The sequence below is a fragment of the Gouania willdenowi genome, chromosome 6 (genome assembly GCF_900634775.1).
Source record: "Gouania willdenowi chromosome 6, fGouWil2.1, whole genome shotgun sequence".
In the NCBI taxonomy this organism is placed as follows: domain Eukaryota; kingdom Metazoa; phylum Chordata; class Actinopteri; order Blenniiformes; family Gobiesocidae; genus Gouania; species Gouania willdenowi.
Genome location: NC_041049.1, coordinates 2,007,723 through 2,026,301, shown reverse-complemented (window position 1 = coordinate 2,026,301; position 18,579 = coordinate 2,007,723). Strand labels below are relative to the sequence as shown.

The window sequence follows — 18,579 nt, the reverse complement described above, 5'->3', positions numbered from 1 at the left end:
CGTTTTTGGTGTTTTTTTTTTTTGTTTTTTTTAATTTTCTTAATTGTTGGTTGGTTTGGCCATTATTATAGCTTTTATTTTTTTATTTATTTTTTTTTTTAGTTTCTGTAATGTTTTAAGCATTTTTTTTTTTTCATTGTTTCTGTAATTTTTTTGTAGTTAATTGTCATTTTCTAAGTTTATGCTTGTATTTTGTAGTTTTTTGTAGACTTTTTGTAATTTTTGGTTGGGTTTGACCATTTTACACACACACACACACACACACACACACACACAGAGAGAGAGAAAGAGAGAGCTTTTAAAATTTAAATTCTTACAAAAATGGTAAAACTAAGTCATAAATAAATTACATGACACCGGTAGATGATTTTCGGTTTCACTGTGATGCCTTCAATGTCTGCCTGAAAGCTCGTTTTCTTGGGAACCTTCTTGTGTAACTTCTGTTTGTGGAAGTTTATAAACAAATTCAAACATTTTGAGGTAATATAATGTCTCTAAGAGGAGTTAAAAAATAATAATTGAGATGATCAATGTTTAAAAAATGTCTTAAGGCAGACTACAAGGGTAAGCTATAAGCTCACTAATTATGATTGCAAAGTGAAATTTAAGTATTTGTATAATAGCTTTCTTAACTGAGGATTTTGTGGTCAGTTGTGTGTCCGTGATATTTAATTGTGTGTGTGTTTTTTTAAATTATTATTATTTATTTAAATGATGGAGTCTGGTTTGGAATTTTTTTTCCGAGGGTCCCTGAACCCACCGGCCCTCTCCCTCTTCCTTTCAGCTCAACCTGCGGTTATGGCGGACGAAGCGGCCGAGCAGGAGCAGCTAGGCCCGGATAGGGCGCTGAACGGGGCGGACGAGGACCGGGAGGAGGTCGGGACGGCGGAGGAGGCGGCCAAGAAGAAGCGAAGGAGGAAGAAGAAGAGCAACAAGGCCGTGGCCGCTGCTGGTTAGTTCCAGGATGAGTGGGGAGCTAACTGCTGCTAACTGGCTAATGCTAGCTGCGTCAAGTTACCGTCGTAGGGCTGCGTCACGGTGCATGGTGCTCCTACAAAATAAGAGCCGCTCCTGATCGTTAGACATTTAAATGAGCTATAAATAAAATAAAAATCAACTATTATACTAAGAGAGCCACAAATTAATAACGTAATATTAACAATAACCACAAAATACAGTCTTTATTGATTTTGTTTTTTTTTAATCTTTGTTTCTCAGTTTTTCCTTTTCTGTGCTAAATTTGTGTATTTTTGTTGTTTCCGTAAGCTGTTTAACGCGCGTTTCACAAACAGAAAGAGAAAGGAAAGAATGGCCTGATTAGTAAAATATTCATTTTCATAAAATGATTGTACTTAATAATGGGATTTAAAACATTTAAACTTTAGAAATTAAACAATAAACATTTATTATTTATTTTATTAGAAATTAATTACCTGAGGAGTTAAAATTTTAGCTAACGTCCTTTTAAAATAACATTGTGAAATTAAATTGTTTAAAAAATAATAAATTGTATTGTAGTTATGAACATTTTATGTTTAAATAAAAGGTAAAAATAAAATAATTCTTTTTTTTTGTCGCACACTGAGAAAAAAATTGTTAGTAACTTTTAGAAAGTGAAATGTTCTTCAGAAAGGAAGAAAAATGCATCGTAATGTGTTTTGTTGACTTTATTTGTTAGAAGGCTTTTATTGTGAAAGGGTGACAGGAAGTTTTCGTGGTCAGGCTGAGGAGTTTAATAGGTGTTTTAAAGCCATGTGCTTCATCAGGCCTCATAAACAGAATGTGATTCTGGTTCAGAAGCAATGACAGCTGATGAGCATGTAAAACCCAGATCCCCCTGAACGCCTCATCGACCTGTTTGTGATATGAAGCAGTTTGACAGATTTTTTTAAAAAAATTTTATTATTTAATTTTTTTCCTCTTTATTTTATATTTTATTTTTTTTTTTTTTTTTTTTTTTTTTTTAGTTCAGACTCATGAAACAAACTTTTAAAAAAACGTACTGAAAATCTTACAGTTAGAACGATTTTTTTCTGGTTCCACGACTGATCGTTCACTTCTTAGAATAAAACTAAATCTGTAAATGAAAAAAAAAAAAAACATAGTTTACAAACCATTAAAATCATTTTTATTTTATTAAAATACTTGTTTTTTTTTTTACTTTTCTAAATGTAATAAGTTTATATATATATATATATATATACTATTCGTAAATTCCACGAGTTTAATTTTTTCTAAATTATTTTATTTATTTATCTCTCTTTATATTGATATGACTGAATACTTTGGGTGGGAGATCGGGGACAAGCTGACAGTTACATGGCGCTTTGTATTTTATGTTATTAGTTATGTGGTCGTGCCAGCCTTAGTGCTCAGCGATTGTGCCCACGCAGCCCAAACCTATGACCGTGACTCACTATTTAATATAAAGGATTCAATGGAGCATCTGTTTAAGGACTGGGGTAGCTACAAACACGCATTTCCACCACCGTTTGTGTGCGCCCACCTCCCCAGAATACTTGCTGCTGGCACGTCTCCCAGGTAGAGGAGAAGAGGCTGTAGGTCCAGTGTCCAGGTGAAGACAAAGCGTGTCGCGGCGTATGGACTGCTGGTGGTTTCTCTCGTCTGAGCAGGAGCTACAGATGGCTGCGTCCAGTCCCTCTCCAGCGGGATGTGTTTGGAAACATGTTCCCACCGCTGCATCCTGACAGCCCAGCCCCGCGGTCCTGTAGCCGAGCCGCCAGACCATCGGGATCATCCTGGAGCTCCGTGTTTACATTGACGAACGGTCCGACATGTCGGTGCAGCTGGGAGTCACATGATCGCGGAAAGTGGTTGAGGGCAATCCCACTTAGCTTAACTGACACAAACGTAGTGATTTCATTGTCAGTCAGATTAGCCTCCTGAATGATTGCTCCATAGAAGATAAATCTTTCTCGCTAAATGAGTTGTTTATTCACTTAAATGAGTTGCTCCCTGCAGGATGCACAGCCCTTGGTTTGCCCCGCCCCTGTCATAGCGGGGGTGGTCTTGCTGCCGTGTACCGGTGTCACGTGCTGAGTTTACCTCCGTATTGACATTATAACCATAACATAATCCAATAAACAAACAAAACACGTGTCCGTTCACTTTGAAAACAGAAGTAAACAAAAGTACGATGCACACTCAGTACATGACACTGGAACAGATACACATGCTGAATGATGAACAGTTTCTTCTCTTTTGAGTCTCAATAGATCAAAGTCTGCTCCTCTAACATGTGTTACTGCTGTTTGATCTACCATCCTCCTGCTGGTGCTTTCTTAAATCATTTTAATGCCTTTTTGTCATCCATAATAAAACTTGAAAAAGTTTTAATTCTGAGAGATTTGAACTTGCACATTGATGGTGACTTGTCCAGCCCAGCAGTGGAACTTTTATCTATGATGGAATCTTTTAACTTTAACAGCATGTGTCAAGCCCCACCCACAGCAAGGGTCACATGCTGTTTTCACTTGTACGACAGTAGATGTCCACCTTAGTGATCATAGCTGTGTTTTTTGATCTTACTGTACCTCCTGAGCGTTGGCCTGCCCCTAGAAAGTAGGACCATAACATTGTCTGCAGCTGAGAGATGTTGTGCTATGTTTGACCCTAGTGTTCTGAACCAATATGCTGATATTGATGCTTTAATGTACTGTTTTAATTCACATTGTGGTTCTATTCTCGATCAGGTGGCACCACTAAAATGCAATAATGTCTCTCAAAACCTGTCGTGCTCCTGGATTGATGACAATATCAGGATTCTTAAAAGATCAGGTCGCAAAATTGAACGTCTTTGGAAATATACTAAGCTTGTTCATAGATTACATCTCAGGGACTTAGTGTCTTCCCTAAACTAAACAATCAAGGAGGCGAGAACTAAGTACTTTACTAAACTGATTACATTCAACAATAGGAATCCTAAAGTGCTGTTTGACACTATGAACTTTATTGTAGCCACTATGGCTAATCCTGTGCTCTGTAAGAATGACAGCAAAGACTTTTTGAACTTTTTATCAATAAGGTCCAGGACATAAAAGATAAAATCCCACCACTTCCTTTGTGTAGCCCAACTCTAGCTGAAGCTCCTTCCCAAATGTGGTCCTATTTTAATCCTGTGTGTCTTGAAGATATCTCTGCACTGGTTGCTAAAATGAAACCCTCCTCCGGCTCTATAGATGTACTGCTGTTTAAGCTCTTTGGGCTCTATTCTCCCATATGGACTTGAGCACTTTTTTACGCTCCTGCAGTTACACACTTCTCTCCTACGCGTATTCTCCGGTCCAGGCTGCTGACACGCCCACTACGCGTAAGGTAGACCAGAAGTGCGTATGTGTGAATGAAGGCGGGCTGAAGGAACGGAGGCGGTGATGTCATTTTTGGGCTGTTTAGAAATCAAATATAAATAGTTTAAAGTGACCTGAGCTGAGCTTCATTAAAATGTGTGGGAACAGTTTGTGGTTCATCCTCATCTGCATATGACCGCTTGTTTCACTCTGTAGGGCAGGGGTGCCGGACCCCAGTCCTCAAGGGCCGGATTCCTGAGACATTTAGATGTGTCCCTGCTCTAGCACACCTGGTTGAAACCATTGTGTTGTCATCAAGCTCTGCAGAAGCAATGATAATGAGCCATTTAGTTGATTCAGGTGTGTTGGAGCAGGGACACATCTAAAAGTCTCAGGAATCTGGTCCTCGAGGACTGGAGTCCGGCACCCCTGCTGTAGTGAAACAAACAGTGACTTTACGTTGGACATAGTATGAAAATAGTTGAATCACTGTGACCAACATGGACAGAAGTCTGCGTCTGTCACAGTTTTAATTATTCGTGCAGCAGCAGCTGAGTAATCACAGCTGCTGCTGCACAACGCACGAGTCCGTGTCGTTTCAAATGTAACTGTCCATATTTCTAGTGCAATATAATGTTTCACCTTATGGGGGTGCTGCACTTATTCCAGGGTTAGAAGAACATAAGAGGAAAAGGACTTACGCACACCGGAGAATGCGTGCAAGGTAGGGATGTAACGATTAATCGTAAGGCAGTTAAAAATCGATTCATAGGTATCACGTTCATATCGATTTTCTGAAAATTGAATCGCAGTACTTTTTTTAAACAGCTGTATATCCTTCTCTTGCTGAGGCGGCGGGCGAAATCTGCTACTACTTTCTTTCTGGCCGCCTTCTACTCTTAAACATGTTAATAAATGATTCCTTACCCCTTTAGCACCAAAAGAATATCTGTAATATTACGTGAATATCTTTAAAAGTCACGTTTTTCTATTAGCTCTGTCTGCTAGCATAGCATCTCTTCACTGCACAGAATAGCTGCATCCCAACCGAACACTGGGTTACCAGCGCCCTCTGCTGGTCCAAACAAATATCTGACGTAAATACAGTGCAGACTAGTTGTTAAGGCACAAAAAACATTTTCAGTTGTACTTTTAAAAAGAAAAAACTATTATGCAGTTTTGCATTGTTTGCTATATAACCAGAATTTAAATTAATAGCTTCTTCTTCATTTGTATTATTCCTTTATTATTTCATTCAAGATTTATTCTTAGTTAAATTGCATCGTTTTGAATAGTTTATCAAGGGATTCTTTTGACAATGAGAAATAAAAGGAAAATAGTACAGTATTTTCTAGTTTTTTTCCCAAAAAAAAATAGAGGAATATTTTTCAGTCATTTGTCTACAGTCCCATTTTTTAAAATAAATCGTGAGAGAATCGTATCGTGAACCCAGTATCGTGAATGGAATCGTATTGGGAGTTGAGTGAATCGTTACATCCCTAGTGCAAGGACAGTTTTGAATGGGAACGCCCACATTTCAGCGCCTAAAACATGTTTGTTTGCAAAAGCATTCTAGTCCAACCGACTCACGCTGCCATTGACTGTATTTATGTTCTTTCTTTTTTTTTAAATGATGTTTTCTTATTTGTTTTATTACTGTGAAGCACGTTGTGACTCCGTGTCTGTGAAAAACGCTATATAAATCAAGTTTACTTAAGAGTTTTAAACTGTAAATGTAATGAAACTTTTGACGTTTTCAGGCGGAGATTCGGAGGCGGACGTCGTCGTGGTGGAAGTGACGAAGCAGCTCCAAAATCAGACGATGGAGGAGAAAGACGAGGACGGAGACGAAGGTTTGTTTACAGTCGTTTACTGTGATGTAAACATGTAAACAATAATGTTGTGTCTTTATCGTGCGCAGACGGAGACGAAGGAGAAAACTCGGCAGGGAAAAAGAAGAAGAAGAAAAAGAAGAAGAAAGGACGTAAGTTTAAATATTCAGGCCATTGGATGGGTTAAAGAATGTTTATTATTGTTAGTGTGTAATAAATATGTGTATTATATTTGTGTGCATGTGTCGAAAGTTATTATGAGTTTAAATTATTGTGTAGTTTTTATTTTGTTTATGTAAATTGAATATTTGTAAATAGTTATTTTTAATCGTTTATTTATTTCCATTGTTTTCAATCACTGTAGGGATTTTTTATTTATATCATATTATTACTATTATTATTATTTTTAATATGTATTTGTTTTTTTTATAAATTTCAATATACTGCACAAAGATTTTTTATTTATTTATATTTTTAATTGATTTTAACATTTATTATTTTCTAATATTTATTTATATTATTGTTTTTACAAAAAAAATATTATTTATGTATATGTATTTGTGTTTTATATTTTAATGTATTTTTATATGTATTCCAGCTAAGTGTCAAAGCGATCCTCCGTCCATCCCGATCTGCGATCTTTTCCCTGACGGAGTTTTTCCCGTCGGTCAGGAGTGTGAATATCCTGCTGCTCAGGACGGGTGAGACGCGCCGTTATTTGACACCGGCCTCATTGTTCAGCTCATTTATATACCTTTACTAATTTCTAAAGCCTCAACTTGTCTAGATTATTTAAAATGCAAACATTTATCATCATATATAAATATTTTCAAAATAAATGAGCACTTTTTTAAAAATTTGATTTAAAATATCTTCTAAATTTAAAGTATATATTTAAAAAATATTTCTTACAGTGATTATGAATGCACGAGAGCCTAAAATACGTTTTGGGAAATGTTTATTCTCAGTTTTTTAAATTTTTTCATTTCTGTTTGTTTTTTATATTGTGAATGATGAAAACGTGCGTTCTTGCTGCGTGTCGTTCAGTCGCAACGCCGCCAGTCGCTCCACCAGCGAGGAGAAAAGAGTTCTGGACAAAGCCAACGAGGAAATGTGGAACGACTTCCGTCAGGCGGCAGAAGCTCATCGACAGGTTCGACAGCACGTCAGAGGCTTCATGAAGCCGGGGATGACCATGATCGAGATCTGGTGAGTCACATGATCGCCACGACGGGTCGTACATACAGGATCCAATCATGAGAGCTATTCCTTAGGGGCACTTCCTTCCTTCATGTTCTGACTTCCTGTGGTCCAACTTCCTGGTCTGACTTCCTGTTTTGTCTTCCTGTTGTCCGACTTCCTATGGTCCGTCTTCCTGTTTTCTGACTTCCCATTCTCTCACTTCCTATGGTCTGGCGTACTGTGGTCTGACTTTTTGTCCTCTGACTTCCTGCATTCTGACTTCCTGTTTCCTCTGACATGCTGTTCTCTAACTTCCTGTTGTCTGACTTCCTGTTTGTTCAGTGAGCGTCTGGAGGACGCGTCCAGGAAGCTGATAAAGGAGAACGGTCTAAATGCTGGCCTAGCGTTTCCTACAGGATGTTCTCTGAATCACTGCGCTGCTCATTACACGCCCAACGCTGGAGACGCCACCGTCCTGCAGTACGACGACGTCTGTAAGATCGACTTTGGAACGCACATCAACGGTACGAGCTAACGCTAACATTGGTTTACCATCATTTTGTTTGCGCTACGAGGCCTTCAAGGACACCTGGGAAATACTGCTTTTATCTCCAGACTTCATCATAAACCATTGTTAACTCACTAACGAACAATAACGATTGTTTTTATGATTAATTGTTTACTCGCTAACAAACGATGACAATAGTTTTTATTGTTGATTGTTTACTCGCTAACGGACGATAATGATTGTTTTTATTATTGATTGTTTACTCGTTAACATCCTCAGGGCGAATCATCGACTGTGCCTTCACCGTCACATTTAACCCAAAGTACGACAAACTTCTGGAGGCCGTCAGAGACGCTACGAACACCGGCATCAGGGTGAACACCTGAACGCACCACGGGTCGCTTAGCACTGCTGCTAATGCTAATGCCTGTTTGTGTGTTTGTTAGAACGCCGGCATTGACGTGCGTCTGTGCGACGTGGGCGAGGCCATACAGGAAGTGATGGAGTCCTACGAGGTGGAGCTGGACGGCAAAACGTACCAGGGTGAGTCTGAACCCTGAACGCACCACGAGGACAGCTCTACTGCTGTTTGACTGTAACCAGTTACACTTTAGACTGGAGTTACTGGTTTTAGACCTCATTTGGACTAACTTCTGCTTTTTGGACAGTTTTTAGACTGGTTTTAAGACGAGTCTCTAACTGGTCTTTAGAGTAACTATTTACTCATTTATAAACGTTTTTTCTAGGCTTTACACGATTAAAAAAAAAAAACGATCACAGATCCGATGAATTCAGGTTGTTTTTTAAGGTACCGACAAAATTCCTTCGGTAATACCTGATACAGATTCACGGAAAATCAAACGGTTCCATGTTTCGGGACATTTGTTGTCAGAGTCTGTGTGTGTGGGTGCGTGGCCCTTTAACTGTGAAGTCGCTCGACCGTGTGCAGAGTGAGAGAGTGTGTGTGAACGTAGCTGTGCCGTTTTTAGTGATTGGCAAAATAAATGTTGCAGGTGTTGAATTAAACATGTCACACTCAATGACTGCTGTGAAACAACTACAGAGAGTTGGAGATGAAGCTGTGGAGGCAGACCACACAGGAACTATGTGAAGCCTCATTAGCATAAGCATTAGCATTAGGAGCAAACACATATTTACTGACTGTGGCATCGCAAATCCATATTCACAGGTGCACACACACACACACACACACACACACACACACACACACACACACACACACACACACACACACACACACACACACACACACACACACACACACACACACACACACACAGCAGATGCTCTAACCGATGTACATTTTTTAGGGATGTCCCGATACAACTTTTTCACTTCTGATACGATACCAATATTGCAACCTTGAGTATTGGTCGATATTGAACCGATACGATATCAGCATGAATCATACATACTTTTATTATTTATTTTGTAGTGTGGAACGTTAGGAAAGGCTTTATCATGTGATGTCACTCAGTATATGGTGGGGACAACTGGGGGCGGGGACAAAAACAACAAAAACTTATCTGAGCGACTTTATCACAGATTTTAGATGCAGTCCGATAAAATCCAATATTTGTTTTCTGGCTGATATCGGACCAATATCTGATATCAATATCAGATCGGGACACCCCAAACATTTTCATGTTTCACTGTGAAATAAAGCTGCGTCACGTAAATCAAACAACTCTTTAGTGTCAATGAGACGATAAAACACTGCAATGGGAGCTTCTACAGGAAGTTACATCATTACAATGACGTCATTGATCGGCGAATTAAGACATTACAGCCGATCACATTAATTACATAAAATGCAAAATATCGGCCGATCTGATCGGTGTAAAGCCTACTTTTTTCCTATACTGGGCGTATACTGGTTTTTAACTGGTTTCTATACTGATTTAGTTTATACTGGTTTTTCACTGGTTTCTATACTGATTTAGTTTATACTGGTTTTTCACTGGTTTCTATACTGATTTAGTTCATACTGGTTTTTAACTGGTTTCTATACTGATTTAGTTCATACTGGTTTTTAACTGGTTTCTATACTGATTTAGTTCATACTGGTTTTTAACTGGTTTCTATACTGATTTAGTTCATACTGGTTTTTAACTGGTTTCTATAATGATTTAGTTCATACTGGTTTTTAACTGGTTTCTATACTGATTTAGTTCATACTGGTTTTTAACTGGTTTCTATACTGATTTAGTTCATACTGGTTTTTAACTGGTTTCTATACTGATTTAGTTCATACTGGTTTTTAACTGGTTTCTATACTGATTTAGTTCATACTGGTTTTTCACTGGTTTCTATACTGATTTAGTTCATACTGGTTTTTAACTGGTTTCTATACTGATTTAGTTCATACTGGTTTTTAACTGGTTTCTATACTGATTTAGTTCATACTGGTTTTTAACTGGTTTCTATACTGATTTAGTTCATAGTGGTTTTTAACTGGTTTCTATACTGATTTAGTTCATACTGGTTTTTAACTGGTTTCCATCCCTGAGAGTGTAATGGGTTCTAACTGGTGTATGAAGTGGGTGTGTACTGGTTTTTTTTTTACTGGTTTCTCACTGGTTTTTGTATTGCGTGTGAAGTTGCTGACGTAGCGTTTTGTGTTTCCAGTGAAGCCGATCAGGAACCTGAACGGACACTCTATTGGTCAGTACCGGATCCACGCCGGGAAAACGGTTCCCATCGTTAAAGGAGGAGAAGCTACAAAGATGGAGGTGTGCGATCACTTCCTACACGTTAACGTTAACCAATAGGAAGCGTTAAAAAACGCTGTTTGTTTGTGTTGAACAGGAAGGAGAAGTTTACGCCATCGAGACGTTCGGCAGCACCGGTAAAGGCGTCGTCCATGACGACATGGACTGTTCTCACTACATGAAGAACTTTGACATCGGACACGTCCCCATCAGGTGGGCCTCACCTCCTGTCTACCACCTTTCACAATAAAAGCTCACAAGTGCACCACGTCCTCCTGAATCAAAATATGTTCTCAAGTAACAAAAATTAATTAATTCATTTTCTATGAATTTTGATTAAAAAATATATTTATTTTAATTCCTCTGAGGGGTAAAATGTGAAAGTTCTGTTTCATGTAAATTTTGCTCTTTTGAAAACAGAATTTCTAATTGAACTATTTTTTTTTTCAGTTTGATTTTAAATGTCGCATTTGCATTTTTTTCATGCTATTATTAATTTTATGATTAAGCTTTTATAACAATTTAGTTTTTATTTCATATAAATAGTTATTCCATTTCTTTTGAAAAAATAAAAAATCATTTTTTTAAACAATAAAACTTCCAATTATTTAAACATTTATAAGTGTATTATAAAAATATAATATGTACAAATATATATATATATATATTTAAATAAAAATAAAATAAATACACAATAAATTTGATTTAAATCCGTTTTTCAAAAATCAAAAAGTTTTATTTTATATGATCAAAAATAAGAGCATGAAATTGACTCTTACTTTGAAATCCTCCCTCAGACTTCCTTTGTTTTTAAGTTTTGTGAAATATGATTACTCCATTTCTTTTGAGAAAATTAATATAGTATTTTTAAAACAATCGTATTTATTTACACATTATTTAAGCATTTAATATTCATGTCAGATTATTTTGTAATTTATAAAGAATGTGGAATAAACTTAAAAGTACACAAGAACTTTGGTTTAAATCTGTTTTTCAAAAATAATTTATGGGGTTTTCTTTCAACATCATACGTGATCAAAATAAGAGCATGAAATGTACTTTTACTTTGAAATCCTCCCTCTTTTTTTGTTAAATGTATTTATGATTTTTAAAAAAAATAAAATTAATATTGTATTTAAAAAAATAATTATATTAATTTTAACATTTATGGTGTTCATGTCAGATTATTTTAATTTTTTAAAATGTGTAAAAAAATACAATAAATTAGGTTTAAATCCATTTTTCAACATATTTTACAGATTTTTTTTTTTACGTGATCAAAATAAGAGCTTCAAATTGAGTTTTACTTTGAAATCCTTCCTCCTCAGGCTTCCTCGGGCGAAGCACTTGCTGAACGTGATCAACGAGCGTTTCGGTACGCTGGCGTTCTGCCGACGCTGGTTGGACCGTCTGGGTGAGAGCAAGTACCTGATGGCTCTGAAGAACCTGTGTGACCTGGGCATCGTGGACCCGTACCCGCCGCTCTGCGACTCCCGCGGGAGTTTCACCGCCCAGTTTGAGCACACGGTGCTGCTGAGGCCCACCTGCAAGGAGGTGGTGAGCCGCGGGGACGACTACTGACAGCAGGGGGCAACACCCCCTCAATCCCCCCCCCCCCCAACGCACAGGAACACATACACAACGACGCTCCAGGACTGCTGACACGCGGTCGTGCTTTCAAAATAAAACGCTCCCTGGAGTTTTTTTTTTTGTAAGAAAACAATGAAAGAGGAATAAAATAATTTTGATCGTTTTCACTCGTTTCTTCTCTGAAGACGAAAACCAGTGTCAATCGTTAACAAAACTTTTCACAATAAAATACTGTCCGACATGCCAAGCTTTAATAAATAAAACGTTTCTGCAGCTGTTTTCAATTTAAAACACACTACTTCATGTGACCAGCAGGGGGAGCCGCTGCTCTGATCAGCAGTTTTACCTTTTTAGTTTGTTTACAGTTTACAGGGGAAAAAAGGTTCAGACTCTTCAGGACTGCAGAGAAGCAGTCATGCTTTCAAAATACAACTTTCCCTGGAGTTTTTTTTTTTTTAAGAAAACAATGAAAGAGGAATATAATAATTTTGATCGTTTTTACTTGTTTCTTCTCTTCAGACAAAAAACAGTGTCAATGTTTAGCAAAATCTTTCACAATAAAATACTGTCCAACGGGCAAAGAAGCTGCAGAACCGTATTTGTTGAAAGTATTTGTTTTATTGATTTATTTACATCATTTACTTTAATCAGTTATGGGGCCACATAATTACCCCAAATAAAATAAAACGACAAAAAGATAAGAAAAGCACAGAAAATGACTCCGTTAACCCACAGTACTAACAAACAAGCAAAACGACAACAGAAATACACAAATTACTAAAAAAAAAAACATTTTACAGAGAAATACAAAAAGGACAACAGTAATACACAAAATGACAACTATTTCTAAAAAGGATGATTTCAGAGCAAACAACGGAAGGAAAAATTATTTTTAGTCAAAAAATGTGATTTTGGACTTAAGAAGAAAAAAAGGAATAAAGAGAAGAATAAATGTTTAGTAGAAAGAAAAGATGATTAAAGTGGGAAGAATAACAATGTGATGAACAAACTAGCAGTTTTTTTAGTTTCCTTTTAGCAATTTTATTTGCACTTTGGGTACATGTTGCTTGTTTTGTTTCATTTCTTACATTTTTGGGTTGTTTTTTTTTGTAGTTTTCGCTTGTTATTTAGAGTTTTTAGTTATTTTTAGCTGGGTTTAGACATTTTTGTAGTTTTTATTTGTGGTTGTTTTTGTAGTTTTTTGTTATGTTCATTTTTATAGTTTTTTTTTTTTTTACTTCCTGTGACCAGCAGGGGGAGCCACTGCTCTGATTCATCACCAGTTTTACCTTTTTAGTTTGTTTTTTATAAGGTTTGTAGTTTATTCAGAGAAAACAAAGGACTTCTTCAGAATGAAAGAAAGAAAGAGGAAAAATGTTTCTATGTTTTAAGGAAAAAAAAGATGATTTCAAAGCAAAGAAAGGAAGAAAAGATTTTTATTAAAAAATAAATGTGATTTTGGATTGAAGAAGAAAAAACCAAGAGATAAAGTGAAGTAGAAAGAAAGGATGATTAAAGTGGAAAGACTAATAATGTGATGAGCTTCAGGAACCAATTAGCATCTGCTCTTCATTAGCCTCCTTAGTCACCTAATGTGTTACCACGGCAACAGATGATGATGAGCTACTCCTGTGTTATTATTACTGATTACTCACAAACCTCTGTGTGTGTGTGTGTGTGTGTGTTTCATTACATTACCATATAACCTTTGCAGTGTTTGGACCCGCGGGCTCTGCAGGTGAACAGGGTTTACAGTGTAAACTGTCGGCGGACATAAAACATGTTTTTATTATTAAACCAATCCTCGTCTTATTTATATTTTTACTTTTATTATTTTGTTAGACTTCTATTTATTAATTTGAATAGATTGTGAAGAATAAACGTAATAAATCGAACATAATGTGTTATTTATTCAGTTATTTTCCTTTAGATGTGATCATAAACATCTGTTTGTGCTCACAATTAATTTTACTTTTTTTCTTTTCTTTTTTTAAACATTAATTTAAAATGAAATTCGTTTTTTCATCTATCTGTACCTGAAACATGAAATGTTTCACCGTAGGAGTTGATTTCTTCCTATTTTATTATCTGGTAAATTCTATTTAATCCACATTTTCAAGACATTTGAGTCTGAAATGTCAGGCACTGCAGAGGGACATCAAAGCTGGTTCAAAGGTTGACCTCACAGCGTTGTCCTTTAAAGTCAGGAACGCTTATTATTACATACACAATATCACAACACTGTTAGACACACACACACACACACACACACACAGACACACACACACACACACACACACACACACACACACACACACACACACACACACACACACACACACTAAATCAAAGTGATTGAGGAGCTTTTTTCAGAGTCTGAGGAGATAAATTTAAGGCGATAAAAACTTCAGGTTTTACAAAGAAAGAAAGAAAAAAGAAGAACATTAATAATGTAACTTAGACTGAAAGACTCTGGGCTTCAGTCACTGTTTCATAGCCACATATTTTTAACATTTAGCTCATTTTTCTCACATTTGAGACAGAAATTCATGTAAAACAGCATTTTCTATATCATTGTTAAGAATGTGTAAACATGAAAAATAAATCTAAAGTAAATGTTAAATCTCAATGTAAATATTAAATCTAAATGCAAATGTTAAATCCAAACATAAGTTAAAGTAAATTATTAAATGTAAATGTTAAATCTACATATTAAATCCAAATCTATACATTTTCTGACCCACTTGTTTATATTTTTCAGGGTCTCAGGGGTCTGCTGGAGCCTGTCTCTAGCCCTCAATGAGCTCTAGGCTAGTCCATCTCATGGCAACATACATACATCGAGAGACTCCAGTCAACCTAACAGTCATGTTTTTGGATTGTGAGAGGAAGCCCACGCTGCAAACATGCAATCTCCACACAGAAAGTGTCCACCCCAGGGCTTGAACCCAGGACCTTCTTGCTGAGAGGCAGATGTGTTACCACTAATCTACCGGTATGGCTAAGGTACTTAACTTGGCAGTTGGTGCGAAGAAGAGAAAAAGAACAAAAAAAAAACAAACCAGAAACTATAATAATAATGATGATAAATATAAAGGATAAGGGATAAATATCTGTATTTTTTTGTAGCTCTGTCATTTTTGGTTATTTTTCTTACTTTTTGGTTTGGTTTGGCCATTATTTTAGCTTTTATTTTGGTTATGTTTTGTAGTTTCTTTGGTGGTTTTAAACAATTTTTTTGCATTGTTTCTGTAAAAAAAAAAAAAATTTCGTTCTTTGTCAGTTCTATAAGTTTATGTTTGTATTTTGTAGTTTTTGTTTGTTTTTTGAAGACTTTTTTTCATTTTTGGTTGGGTTTAAACATTTTTGTAGTTTTTATTTGTGGTTGTTTTTCTAGCTTTTTGGCTGTTTTGGTTTTTATATGGCAACAAAAAAAATAGTTTAAAATATGACAAGTTTGGAGTAGTTGCAGAAAAAGGGTAAAAATAAGCAAAAAATAATATATACATACAGTATGTACAAGGGGGGTCAGTGGGGGACCAGGGCTGTGTTCATGAGGCAATGACTCAACATCAAAAGACTCAACATCAAAATAATCTAAACATAAAAACTCTGTGTTAAAGCTAGGGTAGGAGATTTTCTCCAGATACACTTTTTAAGTTTTTGGTTGAAATTGTCTCCATGTCCTGACAGAAATTAAGATCTTATGTTCTCTGAACAAGGAATGAAGAAAATCCATCATCTGTAGCAGCTGTAAACCTGTAATAACTTCAACCAATGGAAAATAAGAACCATTTTTTTTCACGTCTCAATGTCTCTCTGCTCGTTCTCGATCCCTCACATGCACGAGCTCACACTGAAAGCTCGTCACCACTGACAGAGTTAAGACAGAGTTTTTGGTTACATTTTTTAACATATATAATGATACATTTTATTGTTTATTTACTGCTGAATGAGACATGAGACGACAAAATTTCTACACAATACAAGTGATGAGCTGAGCTCCTCTTCTGCAGCAGCTGTGAGCATGCATGTGAGTGAGACGGAGCATAGGGGGAGAGGGGAGATGATAACGGCGGAGCCTACCCTTCCTTTAAAAGACTCAACATCCAATGGGAATCTAAATTCAAAAGTCTCAAGCATCAAAAGACTGAAACATAAAAAGACACTAAACATCAAAAGACTCCAACATCAAAAGGCTCTAAAAGTAAAAAATTTCAAACATTCAAAAGACTCAAACATCAAAAGACTCTTAAGCATCAAAAGTCTCAAACATCAACAGAATCAAACATCAAAAGACTCTATACATTAAAAAACTCAACATCAGAATACTCTACCTTAAAAGACTCTAAACATCAAAAGACTCAAACATAAAAAGACTAAACATCAAAAGAATCAAACATCAAAAGAATCAAAAATCAAAAAACTCAAAACATCAAGAGTATAAACATCAAAAGACTAAACATTAAAAGTTTCAACATCAAAAGACTCTAAACATCAAAAGTCTTAAACATCAAAAGATTCTAAACCTTAAAAGACTCTAAACATCAAAAACTCAACATGAAAAGACTCATGAATCAATCCGTAGAGTCTCACCACTCTCTACACGATGGTCAACAATACAATTTTCTGCACGTCATGTATCTGCAGTGAAAACAGTTTAATCCTTCAAGATGTCATTACATCCAGATAATCTAAACCTGCTCACTTTAATGTTAACAAACTCTGAGAAGTCGAAAGAGTTTTTGAAGGATCCGAAAGGAACAACAGAGGATCCAACAGTACAAAGAACAATAAGCTTTAGTGGTGATAAAACGTCTCATTTAAGACGGAGAAACATTAAGCAGAGAAATGGAATCGCTGGCATCAGAGGACGGAGCGAGAGCCACTTTAATCAGAGGAGAAAGAAAGGCGGAGTTACATCACCATGACAACCCATAACCTGGACACATTCTACCTTTTTCATCATCGTTTTCATGTTTTCAACCAAGAATGAGTTCATTTTGCAGTTCTTTGTTATTTGTGGTTGGGTTTAGACCAGTGGTTCCCAATCTTTTTGCCCTGCGTACCCTCGCACCCGCATTTTTGTCAACTTATGTGTACCCCCCTTCATATCATGAGTACCCTCTCCATAATTTCCTGTGCTTTTTAACTTTCTTCTCTCCTTAACCTCTAAATGTGTCTTGGACATTGGTTCCCTATAAAGCTTAATCTACCAATCAAATTTTTTATTTTTTTAAACGGTAAATGTAATTTTTATGTGATTACTTCAACAGTAAGTAAATGCTGCCTTCTATATAAAATGTAGCCAATTATTTTCTCCTATTGTCAGAAGTGTGACAAAATGGCCTCTACAACATAAATTAATCCTGTTTTAATAATTCCAGGGAAATATAGTATTTTATTGGAACATTTACCAATTATTCTTAAATTATTTTTTAAATGTTTCTGAGTACCCCCTGGAATGTGCTCCTCGACCTCTAGGGGTACGGGTACCTCTGTTTGGGAATCACTGGTTTAGACATTTTTGTAGTTTTTATTTGTGGTTGTACTTTATAGTTTTTGGCTGTTTTAATGTAGTTTTTGGATTTTGTTTTTAGTCTCCAGTAATTTTTTGTGTTTTTTTTTTTTATTTTTTGTAGCTTTTATGGTTTCTTTGTTGGTATTTGGTAGTTTTTGTAATTTTTGGAGTGATTTCTTGTGGATCTCTGTCATCTTTGTAGTTTTTGTTCATTTGGGATTTTTTTTAAATAGTTTGTAGTTTTTAGTGCTTTTTTTTGTTGCTATTTTTAATTATTTTTAATTTTCTTAATTTTTGGTTGGGTTTAAACATTATTTTAGCTTTTATTTGGGTTTGATTTTTGTTGTTTCTTTGTTGGTGTTAAGCAAAAAAAAAATTTTGGGGGGTAATTGTTTTGGTATTTTTGTCATTTTATAGTTGTTTCATAAGTCTATGCTTGTATTTTGTAGTTTTTAGTCATTTTTGGTTGGGTTTAGACATTTTTGTAGTTTTTATTTGTGGTTGTACTTTGTAGTTTTTGGTTGTTTTGGTCATAATTGCAGTTTTTGGATTTTGTTTTTAGTTTCTTGTAATTTTTGGTGTTTTTTTTGTAGCTTTTATGGTTTCTTTGTTGGTATTTGGTCTTTTTTTTCCATAATAAGATAGTTTTTGTAATTTCCTGTAGATCTTTGTAATTTTTGTAGTCGTTATTCATTTGGGTCATTTTTTTTATAATTAGTAGTTTTTTTTTTTTTTTTGCTATTTTTGTTTGTTATTTAAAATTTTCTTTTTGTTTCGGTATTTTTTGTCATTCTTTTTTGTTTGATAAATTTTCTTTTTCTTCATTTTAGGTTGGGTTTGGACATTATTGTAACTTTTATTTGGGTTAATTTTTTTTGTAGTTTTTTTTTTTTTATTTGTTGGTTTT

General features: G+C 35.7%; 1 protein-coding gene across 1 annotated transcript; it reads left to right on the top strand.

Annotated features, from left to right (window-relative positions):
* The first annotated feature begins 762 nt into the window (after positions 1 to 762).
* metap2a (methionyl aminopeptidase 2a) lies at positions 763 to 12,208 on the top strand. Its single transcript, XM_028450106.1, has 11 exons — positions 763 to 952; positions 6,068 to 6,160; positions 6,229 to 6,291; positions 6,738 to 6,840; positions 7,187 to 7,348; positions 7,664 to 7,845; positions 8,109 to 8,203; positions 8,276 to 8,372; positions 10,479 to 10,582; positions 10,659 to 10,774; positions 11,890 to 12,208. The coding sequence occupies exons 1-11, from the start codon at positions 799 to 801 to the stop codon at positions 12,140 to 12,142; spliced, it is 1,422 nt and encodes a 473-aa protein (XP_028305907.1). The 5' UTR covers positions 763 to 798; the 3' UTR covers positions 12,143 to 12,208.
* The last annotated feature ends 6,371 nt before the right edge of the window (positions 12,209 to 18,579 follow it).